The 23,799-nt window shown below is 40.0% G+C and overlaps 1 protein-coding gene across 1 annotated transcript in view; it reads right to left on the minus strand.

Moving 5' to 3' along the window:
* The window catches only part of ARHGAP26 (Rho GTPase activating protein 26), a 516,697-nt gene that overhangs the window by 224,031 nt on the left and 268,867 nt on the right, over positions 1-23,799 (minus strand). Inside the window, exon 12 of the mRNA XM_027841739.1 lies at positions 16,329-16,365. Within this exon, the coding sequence (XP_027697540.1) occupies positions 16,329-16,365 (37 nt within the window). The remainder of the gene's footprint in view (positions 1-16,328; positions 16,366-23,799) is intronic.

Raw genomic sequence — 23,799 nt, forward strand, 5'->3', positions numbered from 1 at the left:
TCAGTCAGAGAACAGTTAGCCACCATTAGCTCTTCTAAGTTGGCTACACTGGTTGGAAGACAGGCCTCAGGTCTGACAGATTCCCAAGCAGAAAAGTAAAACTGCAACTTGAAGGAATTCCTAACTACAAAAAACAAAACAAAACAAAACAAAAAACAAAAACAACAAAAAAAACTTCATTGTCCTAACTTCAATTTAGGAGGTCATATAGTATAGCGGATGGAGCACTAGATTTGGACTTTGAGGACCTGAGTCTGAATCCTAGTGTTGACGATTATTACCTGTTTGACTCATATCACCTTTTTTAGATTTTGCTACCTTATTCAATGAAATCCAAATATATAATGGCCATAGCTTACAAGGCACTTTGTGCTAGGTGCTGGAGGTACAAAGGATAAATATAAAATAATCCCGGCCCTCAAAAAACAGGGGTCAAGGGAGAAGATAGGACAAATACATTAGTAAGTAAATACAAAGGTGAGCTAGGTGACACTATGGATGGAGCACTGGTCCTGGAGTCAGTAAGACCCAAGTTCAAATGTGATTTCAGACACTTGTAAGTTATGTGACCCCAAGCAATGTATTTGTCTCAATTTCTTCATCTGTAAAATGGAGATAAAAACAGCACCTACCTCCCAAGATTATTTTGAGGATGAAGTAAATTTGTAAAGTGTTTTGCAAACTAAAAGTGCTATATAAATGCTAACTATATATTATGGAAAATTTCAAAAGAGAGCCATAGAGGAGGTAATAAATACTTAACTGACTGATTGACAAGGTGGCATTTCAGCTGTACTTTGAAGGAAGAAAGGGGTCCTATGACAGATGGATGGGAAGAAAGTATATTCCAGATATGGGGGACCATTAGTGCAAAGGGACCCAGGCAGGAGATGCAATGTTGTATTCAGGAAATAACCAGTAGGCCATTTTGCCTGGAAAGGAGAGTAAGTGGAAGGGAATAATATGAAATAATGATGGAAAGGTAGATGTGAGCTAGATCATGGAGGGCTGAAAAATGCCAGGCTGAAGAATCCATTGAACTAGACCAAAAAATCTCTTTGAATTTAAAATTCGATAAACTTAAGTATCCTCATTCCTAGGGCTAGAGGTGGCCACTTGAACAGAAACAAGCACATTGCAATGCAGGCCTGAAATCTACTTCAAACCAACAATTGCCTGACATAATTCTGCTGTGCTCCCAGTTTTCCAACTCTTTAATCCTATCAGTCTACATATGGAAAGACAGATCTTGACCATCCGTTTTACACAACATGCCCCATTCTGACAAAGGGTGTATACACCACAATCTACACAAAAGACTGACAGATATTCAGTTTAGAGAAACACTATCCTGTGCCATGATCAATAGCTACCCATTCACATATTCGTGCCATGACCTCTAAACAGACTCTGTACACAGACATATTCTTTACCAGAGGAAAGGCCCCTCGAATGGGTCTCAGCAAGTTATGGGAATGATTGCCACTTCCCTAAGGCTCGTGCTCCAACAGGTTTTTCCTGTTTGAGATGCTTTTCATGGGATCATTTTGCTCACTTTTCTTCGGTTTATTTATTTATTTTTAGCTATGGAATAATCCAACTCCATAGGAACTGTTGAGTGCCTCAGTAAAGAAAACAAAATTGAAGGGCCATCAGCACAGGCAGCAGCTGCCTCAATTCTGATGTTCCATCTTAAAGGGAAGGGTTTGGAATAGGAAATAGTTCATAGCTGCTCTGAACAGGGGCGCCATTCCCTGGTCATCACCAGGGCCATGTTCTCACTACAGAAATGTAATCGATTTTCCAATGTGATTTGCTCTTTACAGTCTGGCTTTCCTCGTACATTCTGCATTTAATCGATTTCAGTACCATTAAAAAGAATGAAAAACACCCACATTTAATAGAATACAGAATCCACCTGGGAAAGTGGATTTTCAATCCTCTAACACCCTTCTAGTGAGCAGCAGATGGGCTTATATCACCTTCCCCTTAATCAGGTTAAGCCCATGAGCCTGAAGTGTTCACAATGCTGTCTTAGGTAAGATTCTACTATGTGGCTGTTATTTTTCTTGCCTCCAATTGTGTCTCTCAGAAAGTAAATAAGTTCTCTCAAAAACCAGGGATGCAGAACCCCTAGTAAGCTAAGCTTTTTCGTCTCTCAATCCCACCCACGTCAACATTTCTCCTTCCCAAGCCCCAGCCCAGCTCTATCTCTTTCCACTGTTTGCTTTGGAATTCCCATCATGTCATTAACAAACTTCCCTTATCTTAGGATTCTTCCTCTCATATACTTTCCGTATTCTGACACTAATGGAGACAGAGACGTATATCCTTTTTGTTTTTTTTTTTAATTTTTTTTTTCAGTATATCCTTAACCTTCCTTTCCAGTAGTACATACATCTTCTTTCATGCCTCCCAACACACTTATCCAAGAGGAGAAATAGTAATACTCTTTACTCACTACTGCCTACTTTTAGAATGCCCCTTTGGCACTATCACTCAACAATGTCTATTCCTTTGAGATGTGTTCAATGCAGAAAATATCATCCAATCCCAGTCTTTGTGGCAGAGATCTACCAGTACGTCTTTCCCCTTCCCTTCTCAAACTTAGTACCCAGTTCACAGTTTTCTTTCCCACTGCAACTTCCATCCCCTAAACTAACAGACCTTAACATACATAATAGATTTTCCTTCAAATACCCTGACTCCAAGATCATCAACTTCCTCAACTCCCATACCTACATCACTCCAATTCAGCCACATGCAGGGATGGTCATAGCCCTGATCTTACCATCATGTACAACTATGATCAACGGCTCCAAAATTTCACAATCCAACCACAACTACTTATCATTCCATGTTTCTCCATGCCTCATTCATCTAAAATTACTTTCTGTCCTTACTGTTACCTCAAATCTCTGCATCCTTTAGCACTCACCCAGTCCATCATCCCTGCTCTGATTTCACCTTCCTCCCTTCCCAATCTTGAACAAATAATTAACCAGTTCAATGTTACATCCTTGAATTTTGAATCCCTTGTCCCCTTGTTCTAGAGCTGTTCATCACATGCCAAACCCATCGTGAATTTCCCCCATGATCCACCTCTTCCTATCCTATTGACATGATGCTGAATGGTGATGGAGGAAATCACATCCACATGCTGCCTGATATCTAATTTCAGCTAGGTCCTTACTTTCACAAGGCAATCCTTTTATTCTTCCCTAACTATCACATTCTCTAAACTGGCTGCTTCAAACCTTCTCTTTTCTCTCGTGACTTTCCCACACCATCTTCTCTCTCTATCTTCTTGAGGAGGGGACTTCATTCACTTTGTCTCTCCTTCCCAACTCTACATCCTCAAATCCCTTGACATAATCCCCCATTCCCTCTAGCCTCTAATGAAGAGGTAGCCTTTCTCTTCACGAAGGACAACCCCTCTACTCATACCTTTGGTCCTATTCCCTTTTTATCTCCACTAACAAACTGCTCCCCAAATCATACCCCACCTCATCTCTTATCTTCAGTCTCTATGTGTTCCTTCCCTTCTGCCTACAAACATAGCCAGGTCTCCCCCATACTGAAAACCTTTCACTTGAATCTACCGTAAACTTAAGCTATAGAGCTCAAGCTATATCTCCTCTCTTTCATGGCAAAGTCCTACCAAAAGTTACTTCTACTGGTCACCTTGGTCTCACTTGCTTCTCAACCTGCTGCTTTGGCTCCCAACCCCATCATTCAACTGAAACTGTTTTCTCCAAAGTGACCAATGACCTCTCAACTTTATCGATTTTGAATACTCTGAAGTATCTGACACTGTTGACTTCCATTTCCTCCTGGATACTTTTCCCCCCTAAACCTTCATAACATCTCTTATGTAGCCCTCCTCTTCTCTGACACTGTCACCACCATGGCGTGGGACTTCACAACCTTCTACCTAAACCACAGCAATGGCCTGCTGGTTGTTCTCCCTGTTTCAAGTCTCTCCCTACTCCAATTCATCTCCACTCAGTTGTCAAAGTGATCTGACCATTTCAGTCCTCTTATATGGTCAACTCTAGTGCTCACTATCATCTCCCCAATCCAATATAAAATCTTCTATTTGGCTTTTAAAGCTCTTCATAACCTGGTCCCTTTCTACCTTTCCAATGTTCTTATAACTTCCTCCCCTCCACCTAGTGTACAGACAATCCATCTCCTGACTCTAGGCTTCACTGCCTGTCCCCCATGTTTGAAATGCTCTTCTGGCTTCCTTAGTTTCCTTCAAGTCTCAGCTAAAATCCACCTTCTACAGGAAGCCCTTCTCTCTTTCTCTCAATTCTAGTGTCTTCCTTCTGCTGTTCATCTCTAGTTCATCCTGCATGTATCTTCTTTGTCCACATTTATTTGCAGGTTGTCTCCTGCACAAGACTGTGAGCTCCTCGAGGTCAGGGATTATCTTTAGCTTCTCTTTGTATCCCCAGCATTTCACACGGTGCGTGGCATACAGTAGGCACTTAATAAATGTTCACTGACTGACTGACTCCTCTCTGGGTTTTTGTAACACTGTTTTACCTTGGTTCTCCTCCTGTTTGGCCACACCTCAGTTTCCTTTACTGTTTCATCACGTGTCCCATTCCCTACTCCAAGGTTCTGCCCTGGGCCCTCTTCTCTGACTACATTCCCTTTCTAGATGATTTTGTCAGCTCTCATGAGCTAAATTATCTCTCTACACAACTCCTAGATCTATATATTTGGCCCAAATCTCTCTCCCAAGCTTCCAGGCCTGCAGTTACCACTCGCCTATTTCCAATTGCACCGGCAGTGAGCATTTCAAACACAACATGTCTGAAACAGAATTCATCATCTTCCCTTCCCTTCCTCCTAACTGATCTATTTGTATTGTGGACATCCCCATCCAAATTCACAAACTCTGAATCATTCTCAGTTCTTTATTCTTACATACTCTACATATCAATCAATCAACAAGTATTTATTAAATGGATATGATTTGCCAGGCACTGTGCAAGGTGCTGGGAATACAAGTACAAACAGTGAAACAATCCCTACTTCTTGTAATGAGCATACATTCTAGTAGTTAGAATTAGGTTTGCAAAGTGCTTTATATATTTTACTTCATTCAATACTCCGGCCATTATTCTTTTTTTTTGGGGGGGGGAGGAGAGTGGAAGGGTGGGGAGGCAATCAGGGTTAAGGGACTTGCCAGGGTCACACAGCTAGTAAGTGTCTGAGGCTGGATTTGAACTCAGGTCCTCCAAATGCACTGTGCCACCTAGCTGCCCTCTAGCTACTATTCTAATGATTCAGTAGCTAAGTGTTGTTGATTCTTCCTCTCTCATATCTGTTCTGTCCTCTCCACTCATAGGGCTACCCTAGTTCAGGCCATTATCACCACTCAATTAGTTTTCAAGCCTGCACTTTAATCTATCCTTCACAGATCTCACCACACGTCACTCTCTTCCTCAAAAAAACTCCAAGTTCTTCCTACTGACTATGGGAGTACAAATAGATTCTTCTGTTTTGGAATTTAAACCCCTTCATAATCTGGCTCCAACTTACTTTTCTAAGATAATTATCAATTATTCCTCTTCATCCACTGTAGGCAGGCTGGACTATTTACTATTCTTCATATATGACTTTCCATATCCCATCTCCACGTCTAGAAAGTACCCTCTCTTTACCTTTATAGAATCCCTAGCTCAGGTATTGCTTCCTACAGGAACGCTTCCCTGATTCCCTAGCTGTTGGTACCTCCCCCAAAGAAATTTTTTGTCATTTACTTACTTATACCTTGCTTGCCCCCACTCCCAAGAATGTCGTTTTCTGAGAGCTGGGTGATTTTCTTTTTTGTCTTTACATCTCAAGTGTGTAGCCCCAGTACCTGCCACATAGTAGGTCCTTTATGCTTGTTGATGGATTCAATTAACCCTTTTCAAATGACTCACTTTATGGATTACCAAAAGATAATATTTAATCTACTTAAGTTCCCTCAAGCTAGCTCCTTCTAGTTTTCTCTCTAGCAATCCAAATTCCTCTATCCAAACAGCAAGAGGGTTATCCAGGGGTTATAAACTAATTTGAATATTAACTGAAGCTAAACGTAATTAAGATAGCAAATCTAATGAAGTGGGGGAATCATGACATATTCCAAAGTCAAAAGTGAAAGGATTTTTCAATTCTATGTTGCACTACAAAATCTATACCACCGCTCACTCCCCACCAGGTACGACAGATTACTGTTGGAGTTTAGCAGGGTAGAGATGCATTTCTGCTGAAAAATTTAAGCACATTGGGCAGTATGGACACATTTTGGAGGGATTTTCTCCATGATGTTTTTCATCTTGTATCTCTCCTCCACAATAAGCCAATCCACCTTAAATTTCCAGATAAGAGGCAGCCAGGAAATAGAAGTGTCAGGGCACACCACAGTAATTCTAACCATCCTAATCAGGACCATTTGTCTCACGCAGGATGGCAAATATCTTGAGAATGAGTTACAGTGCAGTGGCCTCAATTCCCTCCTGCCTTGCGGCCTGGACAGCCTGCATTGATTTTTCAACCAAAAGTAGAACATTCCTATTTCTCTGAAAACGGTATATGGTCAGTGTTCTTTCAATACACTTTATGTACCAAGGTCTTCTGCTATTAGTTGTTCTCTGCCCTTGAGTTGCCCTGAGGGAACTGGTCACTTGTTTACCTGGGAATCAGATTTTATAAAATGAGATCCTGGCCATGGCCAGTGAGGTTCATACAACAATCTCGGGGGCTAACTAGCTTCAGATGAGTCGCAAGACTCACAGGCCAAATTTTAATCTCTACTGATCTCAGAGGTCCCAGAGGAATGGAACATCCTAGTGCCCTTGCAAATAGAAAGTTAGCATCAAGCCTGATTGAAATTCTCTAACTTGGTGGTGGTTTTGGACAAAAATCTGCCCTACCACCCCCTTCCCACCAAGCCTCAGCTGCCAAAGAATCAGCAAGCACCCAGTCCCTGTCACCAGCTCAGACTCAACATTGGGTGCTCGAGGGTATAATCTACACCTTAATGAGTAAAACATGCCAGGAGGCAGCTGGCAGTGGGATCAGCTACAAAACCAGGCATTTTTAGCCACATCACTGAAGAAAAGAGGTGGGAATGCCTAAGCCATATACTGTTTTTGCCCCATATTCCTAGTTGCTGGATCTTAAGGGGCCTTAGCATGGTGGGTTGGCTAGGAAAAGAAAAGACTGTTAGTTAAAATACTCAAGAGAAGGCAGGAAAATAATAAATAATAATGCAATACAGGGAGAAAGAATACAGGCTTTGGAGACAGAATTCACGAGTTTATATCCCAGCTCTATTACTTACCATGTGACCTTTGGCAAGTTACTCCTCCTTTATCTATACAATAAGGGAATGGGACCTAAATAATCTCTATGGATCTCTTGGCCTCAGTTTCCTTCCCTGTAAAATGGGGATAATAATGACAAATCTAACTCTCCCTAAGCAGTTGCTTCACAAAATGGCAAAGAGAAGCAAGGGAATGCTTGAGAAAATCCAGTCCTTTTGAATACCTCTGCCCCTTCAGAGGTGTGAGATAGTACACCATCTGACTACTCTTCAGCAAGGGTGTTACCTCTCAACTAAATATATTTCAAGATCACTGCTGCCAACGGTAGCTATGTTGAACACATGACACCTACAGAGAAAACAAGGCTGAGAAAGTCAGCAACCACTGGGAGCTAGAGTTACCCCAGCTCACCTTGTCTATGGCTCTCTTAAGGAAAGCAATAGTCACAGAAGTCTTTCCCAGGGAGGAAAGAAAAAAAAGCAAAGAAAGAAAGGGGCATGAGGGGGTGGAAATAATGCAGGAGGAGTAAGTCATCTGCTGTTTTATCTGTCAGTCCTGGCAGGCAAGGATGGAAAGCTCGAGATGAAGGGATGTTCAGCTGACTGCCCTGAGAGCCAGAGAAGCTCGGTGCATAGGAGGCCAGACTAAAACGCCTATTAATGCCTTCACTCCTTCTCAGGTTTAAAAGGGGAAATGTTCTATTTATAACCCACGAACCAGTGGGTACCTGGCAGCAAACAGATGGCTGTGATCCCAAAGAGATCCTAGTTACCCTCGGTATTCCCCCTTTTCCTCTTAAATCAATGGTATCCTAATTGTGATGAGACTCCTCTGAGGAACTGAATATAACTGGATGAAAAGAAATAAAATTTGTTGTTGTTTTTTTTTTACTTCTATTCTTTTTTTTTTTTCTTTTCTTCTCTTTTTTGCCATGTTCACAGGGCAATTTAGTTTCCCATCAGTCCTTTGGGAGGTACTTTAGGCCTAAAAAAACTTCTTTCTTCCAAAGATCTCTCAGAATTGGGATCTTTTAAAATTTTTATTTATAATAGGGCAAACTCACACACCTTGATCAGTGGTGCTGCTGTGGATCAAACTATCATGAAACATAAGAGAATCATGATGATCTTCCCCATCTGAACCAGCCTACCTCCTTCCCCTATAAAGGAAATGGCCCTCGGGAGATGCCACTGAGGCGCCTGCCCTAAATTATAACCTTAGAAAGGAGGAGTGTGCATTACAGAAACACTCCATAAAGCTGCTTTTGTTTTGTTACCTAATCCTTGTGGGAGTGATGCAGGCCAGGTTAAGGTTCTGAACCTGCCCACCAGAGAGTAAACACAGAAACGTGACTGGCAACCAGGGAAAGGGGGGGAAGAAAGGATTGAATTTTCTTCCAGCTCAGAGCAAAGGCTTTTTGACTAGAACCATCAGTTTGTAAAGACTTAGTGCTGGACACCACCTTGGTGGCCTTCTATTTTTTCCCCTTTCATTTGACAGATAAGGAAATTGAGGCCAAGAAAGGTTAACTGACTTAACCAAGGTCATATGAGTAGTTTACTAAAGCAGGCCTTCTGATTGTAAACCCATTGTTTTTCACACTAATTAAGAGTTCGTTAAGGAAGTAGGAAGAACAGTACTACTAAGAATGACTGACTTAGGTAGGCAAGGTGTTGGAAGAAAATAACTAGAACCATGGTTTTGGCAACAGCAATGCCTAGCGAAAGGTAGGATGGAGAAGGGACTTGAAACCATGCTGCATGAAGACAAAGTTGGAAGACGGGGTGAAATTTAGTCCAAAAGAAAAACAGAGGTGAGTGATAACTATGTCCAAGTATCTGAATAGGTATCATACTGAAAAGGGATTCGCTTTCTTGGGCTTAACATCATAAAGTGGAACAGACCAATGTTTAAAAGTGGCAGAGAGACAGTTCTCCGTTCAATATGAGGATAAGCTTCTTTACAATCAAAGCCTCCCCAAAAGTGAAATGGTTTGTTTTCAGAAGTAGTAGATTCACCCTTATTGAAGGTCTTCAACTGAAGACTGCATGACTGATTACCTGGATGTTACAGAGAGGATTTTTGGCCCTGCCAAGGTAAGTCAAGTCGATAAGCATTTATTAAGTGTTTACTATTTGCCAGGCACTTTGCTAAATGCTAGGAATACAAATACAAGCAAAAAGAAAGCCAGTCCCTGCTCTCAAGTTTGTATTTTAATGGAGGAAGATAACACCTAAGAATGTATACACCCACATGGGTACCCATGTGGTCCAGAATCAGAGTTGGCACCTGAAGAGGAAAGAAGGACCTCACCAATTGGAGATTGGGACATCAGGGGCAGGTGGATCTTCTTATCAATCAATCAGTCACTCAGACAGTCAGTCAATAAACATTGCTAAGCACGTGCTATGTGCCAGGTATTGTGCTAGTCACTGTGGATACAAAGAAAGGCAAAAACAGCCCACGTCCTCAAAGAACTCAGTCTCATGGGGGACAACATTTAAGCAACTATGTACAAACAAAATATGTACAGGATAAATTTGAAATAATCAATAATAGGAAGGCACTAGAATCGAGAGGGATAGGGAAAGGATTTCTGTAGGTGGGACTTTAGCTGAGACTTGAAGGAAGCCAAGGAATTCTGGAGACAGAGATTAGGAGTGACAGCATTCCAGACATGGGCCAAAGAAAATGCATGGAGAAATGGAGTGTCTCTCTGAGCAAAAAGGAGGCCAGTGTCACTGACTGTACAGTAGGCAGCAGGGAGTAAATTTTAAGAAGACGAGAAAGGTAGGGAGGTGCAAGGTTATAAACAGCTTTAAAAGCTAACCAGAAGATTTTATACTTGTTTCTGGAGATGATAGTGAGTCACTGGAGTTGACTGGGCTGAGAAGTGAGATGTTCAGATCTACACTTTAGGAAGGTCACTTTGATAGCTGAGTGAAGGATGGATTAAAGCTGGGAGAGACTTGAGACAGGAGACCAACCATCAGGTTATTGGCATGGTCTAGGGTTATGCATAAGGTTATAAAGCCCATGACAGGGTAGTGGTAGAGAAGGAAGAATACATGAGAAATGTTATTAAGGTAAAAAGTATATCTAGGAGGAGATGGTAGTCAACTCGACATGGTTAGATGTGTATTTTAGGCAGATAATTTCTTTTTTTTTTTTTGTGAGGCAATAGGGGTTAAGTGACTTGCCTAGGATCACACAGCTAGTAAGTGTCAGGTGTCTGAGGCCAAATTTGAACTCAGGTCCTACTGACTCCAAGGCCAGCATTGCCACCTAGCTTCCACAAGGCAGACCATTTCTGACTGCTCGAGTAGATTATGGAATGGAGTCCAGAGATACTTGTGGCTGGGAGAATTGCAAAAGTCCAGGCATGAGATGATGAGGACCTGCATCAGGTTGGTAGCAGTGTCAGAGAAGAGAAGGGGGCATTTGTTAGAGATGTTGCAAAGGTCTTAGCAACAGATTGGATATGGAGGGAGAGGGGTAAGAAAATGAGGATTTGAGGATTACATCCAAGTTGTGAACCTTGGTAACCGGTACCTTTGAAAGTGAAAGGGGGGGCAGCTAGATGGCGCAGCGGATAGAGCCCCGGCCCTGAGGTTAGGAGGACCTGAGTTCAAATCTGGCCTCAGACCAAACACTTGACACTTACTAGCTGTGTGATCCTGGGCAAGTCACTTAACCCCAATTGCCTCACCAAAAAAAAAAAAAAAAAAGTGAAAGGGAAGTTAAGAAGAAGGAAGGTTTGGGTGAAAAGATGAATTCAATTTTGGCCATGTTGAGTTTGGACATGTAGAGAAAGCTGCTGAGGTATGGTATGGAAGTCTAGAGAGTCAGAATGTTATTGATTTATTGATTATCTTCAAACTCGGAGATGCTGGGAGCCTATGATCTTTGTGAGCAGTTCTTTTGAATGCACATGGCCCTGTGGCCTTGACATAAAGACAAAGACTGACTGAGATGACATTGCCAATTCTAGTTCTTTCATGGTCCAGATCAGGGCAGATCACTTCTCCTTTCTCAGTTTTTGCATCCTCATTAGAGTGTTACTAAGGTATATACTGACAAAGCCCAATGAACTTCTCAGAATTCTTCAAATACAACAAATTCTTATGCTAGAATTTCTATCTAAAATGAAAATTGGCACAGAGAAAGGAGGTATTAAAAATGGAAGAGATGGATGAAGTCACATTTTCAGCTGCTAAGTGAGAAGTCTTGCTATATTTTCATCCCTGTGTAGAGAATGATTATCATTCTTGGACTCATATTCAAATTAAACAAACTTTCACATTCTCCTGCATGTCAACATGTGTATAGATGGTACGCCTAAAGTGTCTTGATCAATAGCACCATTTCTTCTGCCTGCCTACTCCAGCTTTATTGTCTGTATCATAATTTGATTGTAAACTACATAAGGGCAAAAGTGGGAGGTTCTTCTTGTATACCCCATTTTGTTTGTGGTCAGTTTTTGATTAGGCCTGTGATTTCACTGGTATCAGGAAATTGGTACAGAAGTAGCTGCCTCTACCAATGAAGGCTGGCATGTACTCTCCAACTTAACCCTTTTTTTAGAGAGCTGCCTAGGACACTCACAGAGCCATTATAAGTCAGAGACGTGATTTGAACCCAGGTCTTCCTGCCTTCTTCTTCTTCTTCTTTTTTTTTTTTTTTTGATGAGGTAATGGGGTTAAGTGACTTGCCCAGAGTCACACAGCTAGTGAGTGTCATGTGTCTGAGGTTGGATTTGAAATCAGGTCCTTTTGACTCTAGGGCCAGTGCTCTATCCACTGCACCACCTAGCTGCCCTCTTCTTCCTGTCTTCTAAAGAAGCTATTTACTATGATATGCTTCTCTATTCGTACCCTTCACATGGTACAGTGACATACATTCCCTAAAAGTATTTTAACAGCTTAAGACCTACAAAAGGAAAGATAATTATACCTTTATCTCTGAAAAGGTCCAAGTAGGGGATAAATGGAGGAAGAGTAAACAAGGTAACAGAAGCAAAGCAATATTACAAAGTATCTATTTTTGATGGACATGGTTGAGCTTGGCCTCTGAGTGAATAAGGAGGCAGGCCTGGGGCAATCTGGGCAAGTTTTTTGGACTGGAATAGGCTAAGGCTACAGAATTCTAGTCAATACTTGCATTGAAGAAAGGGAAGCTGTGAGGTTGGAACTAAGGGATATATATCCCCAAGGCAGGATAATCCACAGGACAGCAACTGTTTGTGACACTCTTTTCTGTAAACAGACTAAACTTTAATAGGTAAGAAGGCTGTGACATTTATTTATGTTGATTAAATCCAAGCCTTAGAAAGAACTCTACCTCAGGCTATGAGAGTCTGTCCTTTCTTAATTCTTCTAAATTAATCCTATCCTCTCTAAAAACTTTTATAGCCTTATGACTGTTCCTCACATGGTCTTAAAGGGAAACAGCAGGCTCGTGGCCTGACTCTTCTCTGCTTTCTATTTTTTTCAACACACTATTTTAAAAACAAAAACAAACCAAACAACAACAACAACAATAACAAAAAACAATGAGCCTAATCCTCACACAGGTATCTATCTGAGAAAACTTGGAAAGGCAAGCTTAAAGGTATGATGGAATAAGATAACAAAATAAGACAGTGTGAATGCAAGGATTCTTAACCAAAGTCCAGCCTTGTACTTCTCAGAAGCTACCAGATGGCTAGGTGACTAGAAGGCAAAGTCTTTTTTTTTCCTTTGAAAGATGTAGATTTGGGGGAGGTGGGAGTAGAAATCATACCTTTCTTCCTCTCTCCTGCAAAACATCATTCCAGATTCCCTATCCTCTGAAATTATCTCTAATTTACTATAGTGTGTGTTTGTGTGTGTGTGTGTGTGTTTGTATGTATGTATGTAGGTCCCAGTCAGTCAATAAATATTTACTGAGTGCCTACTATGTACCAAATGTTGTGTTAAACACTGAGGATACAAAAGACAGCAAAATGCAAGCCCTGACCTCCAGCGGCTTAAACCTCCCTCATTAGATTGTGAGTTCCCTGACTACCAAGATTGTTTTTGCCTTTTTTTTATTGTTACCAATTAGCAACATACCTGGCACATAGTAGGTGCCTAATAAATGCTTGTTGACTTTACTTGATTTATTGAGATTGGAAGAGGAATTAGATAAGAAAAAGAAGAATTTAGGAGGAAATGGAAAGGAAGAAGACAGATCACCGAGAAAAAGTTCTGCTTTCCAGATACTCTTCCTGGGATAAACTGGTCCTCTTGGCAAAAGATTTTTTGGTGAAAGCAGGACAGTAGTGGCAAATGCAATAGAATGGCAAATGCAATTTTGAATCTTTTGGATTATGGGGCGGGGGGAGATGTTCTCCTTAGATTGTGGATATAATTATTTGGTGCCATTATCTTATTGGCAGTTGGCATAAACACTCAATAGACTCCATTTATGACACCATTTTACTCTTTCTCTCTCTCCCCCCCTCCACTTCCAATATACTTTGTGCCAGGGAAGATAACTCCCAATGAAGATTGGAAAAATTTGAGGATATACATCTAGGTGCTTTTTCTTGAAAGACTGAGAGCGGCAACTACTTGGCTCAGTGGACAGAGCACTAGGCCTGGAGTCAGGACCTTAGTTCAAATATAGCCTTAAACACTTGCTAGCTATGTGACCCTGGGCAAGTCACTTAACCTCTGATTGCCTTAATGCACTGGAGAAGGAAATGGCAAACCATTCCAGTATTCTTGCTAAGCAAATCCATCGACAGGGTCATGAAGAGTCAGACACGACTGTACCACTGAACAACAACAACAAAAACACAGAAATCTGCAATAAAACATGTGGACTCAGATCCCTGCTGCTTCCTTTCTTGGAATTTCAGAAGTAGAAAAAACTTACAAGAATCTCAGAAGAGGCAGTAAATGTCACAGACATCTTACCTCTGAGAGTTCTGATTATAATAGGTGGCGAGGGTGTAAAGGGGAGAGAAACTACCTATGAGAAATAAGATGAAAGGTTCTTTGGCTTAGCCAGAATGTATGTAAATCACATTCAAAAGCAATAATTGTTTAATAGTAAAAAGTCTAAGTTACTGGAAATAATTTTCATTTGTGATTGTTGGAAGTGAATGGGACTTTTTTTTTAAAATACTGCTCCCTTATCTCCCCGACTCCTTGATCCAGCAAAGGATTTATAACTAAGAGATGATAAATAGCCTAAATGAGACATAGTAATGATAATAATAATTCATATTTATATAGCACTTTTAAGTACACACATTCCTTTCCCCAGAGTAATCCTATTCACCAGGTAGGACAGGAATTACTGTTGCCATTTTATAGAGCAGAAAACTGCAACAAATGATTCGCCCATACTCCCACATCAAAGCAGGTCTCAGATACTTGAAGAAAGTGCACACATTATCAGAAAATGAGATGCCCAGGGGAATGGGCCTGACAGGAATTCTACCTCTAGAGGGTTGTTGTGAGGTTCAAATGAGATAATACATGTAAAGTGCTTTGAAAATCTTAAAGCACCATATGATTGGTAGCTATTATTATAATGTACTTTCTCCAGATTTAGGAAAGGTGGCAGAAAATCATAGGCACAGATTTTCTGGTTAATGACATCTATTCATAGCTATTCCAATTTTTCTCCAATGCCTTATTTATTACAGAATCAGTGCATTCTAGTTTGTATGAATGATTTACCTTATCTATTCAAATATTTTACCTTCCTTACCCCACGTCCATATTCTTTCTGCCTATTTCTATTGCATCTCCATCCCTACCAATACTAAGATGGAAATAAGGTCCCTCCCCTATCAGAGCTTAACCACACCTCCAGCAGGTTGTCACTGGCAGTTAGCAGCAATGGTCCTGAACCTTGAGAGGAAGAAAAGGTGCACAGGAAATTTTTGGGCAAATTATATAACCAAATCTAGAGGTGTTCACCCAGTTTTTAAGATTATAGTTCATATACCTGACCTACATCCTAAAAAGATTTGAGGAAGCATGTTTACTGATCAGTATTATCCATATAGTTATTTACTCAACCTGACGTTCTGTGAGGGTAAAAATGCAGGGAGCTCTGTGCCACACACACAGGGCTGTCAAAAAAGAATAGCTAAGACTTTTCCATTATTTATCAGTAAGAAAGAGCACTACTCTGCTAGCTTTCCAGACAGGCTGAATTCATGGAAATTATATATTTAAAGTTTTTTGGTAGGGAGGGCATTCTCAGGTTTGTTTGAGTTTTGGGGATGGGAAGGTTTTGTTTTGTTTCTTTTCTTTTTTTTTTTTTAATGAGGAAAGGAGGATGTTTCTTGGAAATCCTCCTACCTAAAAGGAATTTTTATGTGAATGAAAACAAAATTTTAAAGCCCCACCTGTGAAATCTGGGACAGTTGCTTCAGAGTTGGGAGTCTAGACACCTAACCCATAGAAGTTTCGGTATGGTTATACTGAACCTGTTATCTTTAAATGGATTTCAGTGTTCTTTGAAATTTTGTTTAGCCAGGGGATAGAAGTAGAAGGAGATTACGAACTAGTCTGAAGGAACTTTCAAGATTTATATCAATATATTATAACATAATTCTCTATCTCCATACTTCCTTCTCCCTACTTTAAAAAAAGGGGGGGGAGAATCATTATGCAATTAAGTGGATTATCATTTCTTCTGATCTTGTGAGTAAGGCCATGCAGGAGAAGCAGCGAGTTTGGACTTCAAACATGGGCTAGGTCTCTTGGGGAGCTATGTATTAATGGATTAAGAGATGTTAAGTGGTGAGTGGACCCTTTCAGTATGTTTCCCACTGCTTCTCTGATATTGCTAGCAGGAAAGGAGGAGAGAAAAACATTCAATACTCTAAAAATGCGTCAGAGCAAAATTTGGCATGCTCACTGCCCCTCCTGGTGTCCATATCAGGAGTAGCAACCACTGTATCAATAGCCATCCCAATCCCAAGCCACAAAAAACTTCCAAACATGCCGTACTTACTTCCTTCACTCTGAATGTCTTTGTTTGAGTTGTAGACCTAGAAAAGAGAAGTGAAATCTTAACTATTTTGATTTGAAAAACAAGACAAAGACATGATATCAACACCTTAAAGTCTACCCCCACCCCCAACTCCTCAGCTCCATTACTTTGGAGGCAAATCTCTATGATACTTAATAGATAATATACATTCCAATTTTTCATGAGTACGTCCCTATAATACTACAAGGAACCTTTAAAAGCAGGGCTTTACAATATTCTGTCCAAAACATGGAGGGATACATAATAGAAGAGAAAGGTCTATAGGTTAGAAGTTAGGAGCCCTTACTATAATAGTAAGACTCTCTGTATGTCTTTAGGTCGTGATTCTACCAGTAATTCCCTATATGGCCTTATGGTCTCCAAGACAGATTTCAAGTTAAGCACCTAAATAAATAAAATCAATGATAGACATCAGAACAATTGTTCTCAAATAGAATAGATCCCTGCTAACCACAGAAAACCACAAATTAACATTTTCTATGTTGTACTTTATTTCTATTTATTTTATTAAACATTTCTGAATTACATTTTAAACTGGTTTGGGCAGTACGAAGAGTTTTGTTGGCAGCCCGGGGGCCTTTATTCCAGAAATCACCAAGGACCATGAGGCCCTTCTTCACACAGGCAAAAGGGAATGAAGCTGCCCATCTTCCTAGTGTTCTGCAAGTCAAAATGATTTTCTTGAAGGACCCAAGAAAGTTGGTCATAAGCATGATGCAGTCGACAGAACAAAAAATCAGCAGAGAGAACCGTCTCTGGTCTCAACTCTGTCATTTACCAGCCCTATGATCCTGATTGTTTTGTCACCTAAAAATTGGGGATGACAGCTAAACTGTTTGCAAACACTGAAAATGTTAAAGTTCTTGGCAAACTGTAAAGTTCCATAGGAATATATGTGCACATACATATACATGTTATATATAATATATATGTACATAGAAATTATATAGTTAAACATATATTTATATCTATAATTCTATATCTATACCTAAATTTCTATTATAGGCTCCCTGGATGAAAGACTAGCCTGCAGGTAAATCAACTGCTTAAGATTTCTGGGAATTTCCACTGCTATCCTATTGAGTTGGGAAGGGAAATGCTCATTTCCATCAGTAATGCAGGGAATGAAATTGATGGTGGCATATTTCCCATCTAAGGGCAATGAGAAAGGAAACTATGGTTATCAAGTCTCACCACTCTTCAAAAATTTATTGGGGAAGAGAACAGTTTTTAGTTTGTTTGTCTTTTTTTCCCCTGCCTTCTCCAGGCAATGTATCTGTTAGATTGGGCTTTTTTCACTCAGTAAGAAAACGTCATTCCTGAGTTCCTAAGTGCTGTTGCTGTCTACCTGTATAAAGCATTTAAAAAAAAAATGCAGGGTTTAGGGTATGATTTTATTAGGAAGTGAGCTACTCTCTCTTTGAGACTTCTTGTGCTTTGACATCCATCTTGGAATATACCAGCATTCCAGATGCAAAAGAAGCTTAATCAGTAAGCTGAAAACTCCTGGAGAGACATGTGCTTGGGTCTTCACTTGTTAGGCCATTAATCTATGTCCAGTTTAGGTAAATGAGCCAAAGAAAATTGGTTTTGAAATGGAGTTAACAAAGCGTACAAGCCAGGATTGGGAAGCGAATGGCTAGGCTGAGATAATGGAGGAGAGAAACAGACTGCTATGGATGCCAAGAGCTCCAAAGGGGATATTCTCACTCTAGACATTCTCCCCTTTGTTGCCATCCTCCCAAACAGTGACAAATCTAAAGACTCAACAAATGAGGATTGCTGGCCAAGAGTCATAAATGTTTTCTGTACCAATCAGAACAAGACCTGTTCATTCACTCTCGAGAGAACATAAGTAATATGCTCTGGGAAAAGCATCTAATAGGTCTCTGAATTTCTCCTATGAGGTTAAATAGAGAATTTGAGAGCCAAGATGATATGCTAAAAAGTTTTGAATTAAGCTGAATTTTGATGCTAATAATAATAGGTGGTATTTACAAAATAGTACACTATAATATATTGTATGTTTGCAAGCACATTACTATACTATATAGTTTGTTTGCAAGCACATTAACAATAGGTACTATTATTATCCTCATTTTACAGATGAGGAAAATGAAGCTGAGAGAAGGTAAATGATTTGAACAGTGTCACAAAGCTGGTAAGCACGTGAGGCAACATTTAAACTCAGGTGAACTTGACTCCAACACTCTATTGTGGCACCTAGCTGCCCCCAATAAGAGCACAATTGACAATTTCAGGAGGAAAGATGATTCTTGATCACAGTTTTCTTATCATTAATATCAGAAATCAATTCACTCTAAAAATGAAACAAAAAAAGCACCACTTATTCCACATTCACTATACTCAAGCTACTGAGCTAAGTACTGGGAATACAAAGACACAAAAACAAAAACAAAAGCCTTTGACCTTCTATTTCGGAGATTCATAATGTAAACAGATTTTTAAAATTTTAATTAATTTTAATTTATTATTTTAAAATTAATAAAATAATTTTAAGTAATTAATATATTAATTTTAAAATCAATTTAATTTTAATTACTACAGAGCAATTCAATGAGACAGAGAAGATTAAGTATGAGAGGACAGTGGGGGGGGGGGGGTTTCCAGAAAAATGTCTTACGAAAGAGGTGGTACCTGATCTACCCTTTGAAGGAAGCTGAGAATTCTGAGGAGTGGACATGAGGGTGAAGAGGGATTGCACTCCAAGCACGAATTTATGGGTCTTTGGCTGAGAAGCTTTAATGTTTCCATCTTGCTAGGAAAATGCCTGACTCACCACATTTCAACTCAGGGGCGCCAGGTACACTTTGGTACTCTTCTCAGGATGCCTGAAGAAGTACCTTCCCAAATGTGTGACTTTTTTTTTTTTTGCTTTTCTGAATAAAGTCATTTAATTTTTACTATACTTAGTATATGTTCAGTAACTAGATATTAGTATCAGTATAATATAACTTGTTGCAGAGTATAAGCTTCCAAAGGGCAGATCTTATTTATTTGGAGTTTAGGGTCTGGCACATCTGTAGCTTGTATATACTCATATATGTATATAGTACACATGTTGTCTCCCCTGATAGAATGTAAGTTTCTTGAGGGCAAGGAGTACTTCATTTCTGCCTTTGTATCATCAGTGCCTGGCACATAGTAGGTGCTCAGTAAATGTTTGTTTATTGATGGATGGATGGATGGATGATGATGACGATGATGATGATGAAAGCAGAGTGGGTAAGGAAAATGAGTCATTTAACATAAATGATTTGCCAAAAATCACAGTAAATGAGATTGGGAATAGGATCCAGTCTCCAAGCTGAGACCTGTAAACAATGCAAGCTAACCTTGAACAGAGGGAAATCATGCCATGTTCCTCAGGAACAATCAGAATATAGAACTGGTGCTAAAGATAAATATAAGGGCAGGAAGGTTGTATCTTTGATATAAATCAGAGTGTACTGCAATTTTCTGAGGTCTCACCCAGAAGCTCAACAGGAGTATAATTGGAAAAATCAAATAAGAGAGTGGAGACTTTTCATATGCTTCCTCTGCATCAACTCTGGATTCTGCAATAAATTTTGTTCATAGCCTAGTCAATTCAATTTGCATGTCCCTAGAGAAGGAAGATAGTCTACATTTATTTTAGTTCTTGAATTTAGTTCTACCAATAACCTTTATTACTATTACAAAGAACTTACCAAGAAAACACACAGAAAAGCTTTTAGAAATTTTTTAATATATAAGTTAAAGTTAAAAATAAGGCAATGATGCAACCTTGTGCTTGTGGAGCACTACCAGTTCAAAGATTTGGGCCCCATTTGTGACCTGTTTTAGCCTAGAGAAGTTAACAAGTCATAGAGCAGAGGAAAACAGGTGGGAGCTGAGGGTTACTCTTTTGTAAAATGGTTTCTTTCAATCTCACCACATAGAGAGTAGAGATAAGGCCAAATGCCAATTACTGTCTCAAGAGGAGAGATGATGGTCCTCCAGTCAAGAGACACCCTGTACTTAGGGGAATGTCAGAGCCTGGAAGCTGGGTACCTAGACCTCTAATCACAAAGGCATTTCTGACCACAAATGGTTTGAGTCATGGAGCCTTCCTATTAGTAGTACTTGCAACTAGCCAAAAAGAGGAAATGAGATGGTTAGAGCAAGGTGTTTGGCATACTGTTGCTGCTTATTACATGGTGGTTCAATGAATGAATGAATAAGTGAATCAATTGATCAGGTTTGTCAATTACTACCACTGACTACTGCCTCTTTTTCAACATGTATCCCAGCTCCACTTATTAACTTTGTTATTCTGTCCTAAAACTGAATGTAATAATAATAAAAGAATAAAAATTAGATTAATAACTACTATTTTAAGAATAGAGTATTTCCTGTGTAATTTTATTGTTAGCATTATCATAACAGCAGATGTAGTGGACAGACACTCTCCCCTGAAGTCGGTTAAAGTTTTAGTGCGGGCAGTTTCAGGGGCACCACCAGTCTTATCGCTATAGTTGTTGCTGGGCCTTCATTCTCAAAGAGGACCAATGAGAGAGAGACACAGAGAGAGACAGAGACAGAGAGACAGAGACGGAGATGGAGACAGAGACAGAGACAGAATTTACTGATTTTGGGGGCAGCTAGGTGGCTCAGTGGATAGAATGCTGGCTCTGCAGTCAGGAAGAATCATCTTCTTGAGTTCAAATCTGGCCTCAGACACTAGCTGTCTGACCCTGGGCAAGTCACTTAACTCTGTTTGCTTCAGTTTCTTCATCTGTAAAATGAGCTGGATAAGGAAATGGAGTCAGGAGGACCCAAGTTCTAATCTGACCTCACACCAGATACTTGACACTTACTATCTGCATGACCCTGGGCAAGTCACTTAAACTCTCAGGGCCCTAGAAAATTCTCTAAGACTGTAAGTAGCAGAGAAGGTGTTAATGAACATTGGTAGAAGAGGCCATCAACTGTCTAAAACAACAACAACAACAACCACCACCACAAGCAGCTAGGTGGCACAATGCCTGTGTCTGGAGTTAGGAAGCCCTGAGTTCAAATACAGCCTTAGACACTTTTTAGCTGTGTGACCCAGGGCAAGTCCTTTAACCTTAGTTTCAGTTTCCTCAACTATAAAATGGGGATTCTAGGTGCACCTACCTCTCAGGATCACTGGGAGGATTAAATGAGATAACAATTGTAAAGAGCTCAGTACAATGGCTGGCATGTAATAAGTGCTCTATAAATGTTTATTCCCTTTTCCTAATAATAACAAATTTTGAAATACTCTCAGAAGACATCTTCCTGACGAACATAAAAACAATTGCACTGGCAAGACAGAAGGAAGCTACTTTATAGCAGAAGTTCAATTAAAATTAAAACAAAAATTTTACATGCTCTAGCTAATAATCTATTCACTGAGATTCTAAGAGTATTAGGTCAAGAAGAAAAAAAATAAAATAAGTCATTTCATTCATTGTTACCCGATTGTATCTCACTGTCCTGAAGCATATAGGTTGTAGATCTATACATTTTCAGGTTGGAGCACAAATAAAGTCTACTATCTCAGCAGAGAGTCCAGAATATAATGAACTCTGAAGGATACAAAACTTTCCAGGAGCCGATCCCATCTTACTCTGCTTATTTCAGGGTAACAGAATCCTCAAAGTCAGTCTTTTGCTTCATTCTTTTCACTGCATTTTTGTCCTATACTCTACAGAGGGAGTTGGTAAGTGCTGCAGAATGACTCAGTCTGGTTAGAATGTAGCCATCTGTATAGAAAGCAGATTATTTATGATATGCTTAGCAATAGATCTTATGTGAGTGACTAGCAGGTAGTCAACCACAGAGAAAAGCCACTTAAAATATGAACTGGTAAAGATGTTCTGTGTCAAAAGTGCTACTGGAAAATAGAAAGATTTTTATCAGTCTTTATGTGAACAGTTAATAGAATCAGAGACTATATGAAACTAGAAGGCTATATTAGCATGAATTTTATTTTTAAAAAATCTATTTCCACTATATAGAAGGCTCTCAATGCTAGGCGCAGAGGGAGAGACACACAACATCTTTGTCCTCAAGTCGCTTACAATCTTGCAGGGAAGATGAAATCTAAACACAGACGCACACACAGGTTGGTTAAGAGGAATCCTGAGGTTTCTCAGAGGACGCGGTATTTGAGTTGAGCCTAGAAGGATGGGAGAATGTCACTAAGTATAAATATTGGGGAGGGGTGGGGGGGGGTACCACGCCTGGTTGGGGGGAGGGTGTAGAAGGGTAAGGACAAAATGGAAGACATTGAATATTTGGGGTATACACAAGACACAGACATGTGCCAGGGAACATGTGGGCTGCAGTGGCATCCCACAGCATTCGACTTCTCCTGGTGCCTGGCACATAGCAATTATTTAATAAATGCCTGCTTGCCTGGTAAGGGAGAGCATGTTGGGTATGAGAGGCCCTTAGCTCCTATTCTCTCAAACATTCGGGTAACTCCAGGGATCTCAAAAGCAACCCGGGACTTTGCCAGGACAGATTATGAGGGTCCTTCTATGAATGATGTGTACGGGGTTAGAAAAAGCAAGCTGTTTCCGGGACTACACCGGAGGTTCTAATCCTGGTGTACTCAAATTGAACCACAGAAATCCTGAGGAAACCCAGGGCAGGATGGAGAAGTCTAGAAATTACTGAATCGCCATGGATCTTAAGGTAAGACATAAGATGAAGTCCTAAAATGTTACAGGCCCCCCTTTTCCTGTCCCTAGGTTGGCTCTGCTCCTTAGAGACCCAGAGTTAGTGATGATAAATGGTATTTTTCCTAGGTTACAGTAAAAATCTCCAAAGATTCCAGTTTTCTTTTGGCAAACAACACTGCAAAAAGTGCCCACTCCCATCACACTAAATCCTATTGAGGACTTTGTATGTCTCTTCACCGCAACCCATTGTTTTACACATAGTAGGCACTATGAATTGATTAAATAATTACAGAACAATGAAAAAGAAAATAAGTCATAGAATGGAAGGAGAGCAAATGCTTCCGTATCAAGAGTATTGGGCTCTTATTTTACATCATCACTACAGTTTCAAGTCTCTTCATCAACAAATATATTTACTGAGTACTGAAGGGTATACCACAACACAACAGGCAAACACCAGAAAAGATACGGCCTCCGTCCTCCCAAATAAACAAAAGAAATATGGAAGTATAAATGCAGCAAATACAAGAGCTTAGTGTGGGGCCAATGGTGCTAGGCCTTGGGGATAACAGCTTATATTCAATTAAAATATGCTTTAATTTCTCTGTGCCTGGACAGACTCTATGTGCAAAATAAAGCATAGTCAAGCAAGACAAATTTCCCTATTAGTCCTTTCCCAAAATGTCTGTCTCATCCCTTCTCTGTTGGGAGGTAGGTGGCATTCTTCTACATTGACC

The sequence above is a fragment of the Vombatus ursinus genome, unplaced genomic scaffold, assembly GCF_900497805.2.
Source record: "Vombatus ursinus unplaced genomic scaffold, bare-nosed wombat genome assembly UNPS02014863.1, whole genome shotgun sequence".
NCBI classification, from domain to species: domain Eukaryota; kingdom Metazoa; phylum Chordata; class Mammalia; order Diprotodontia; family Vombatidae; genus Vombatus; species Vombatus ursinus.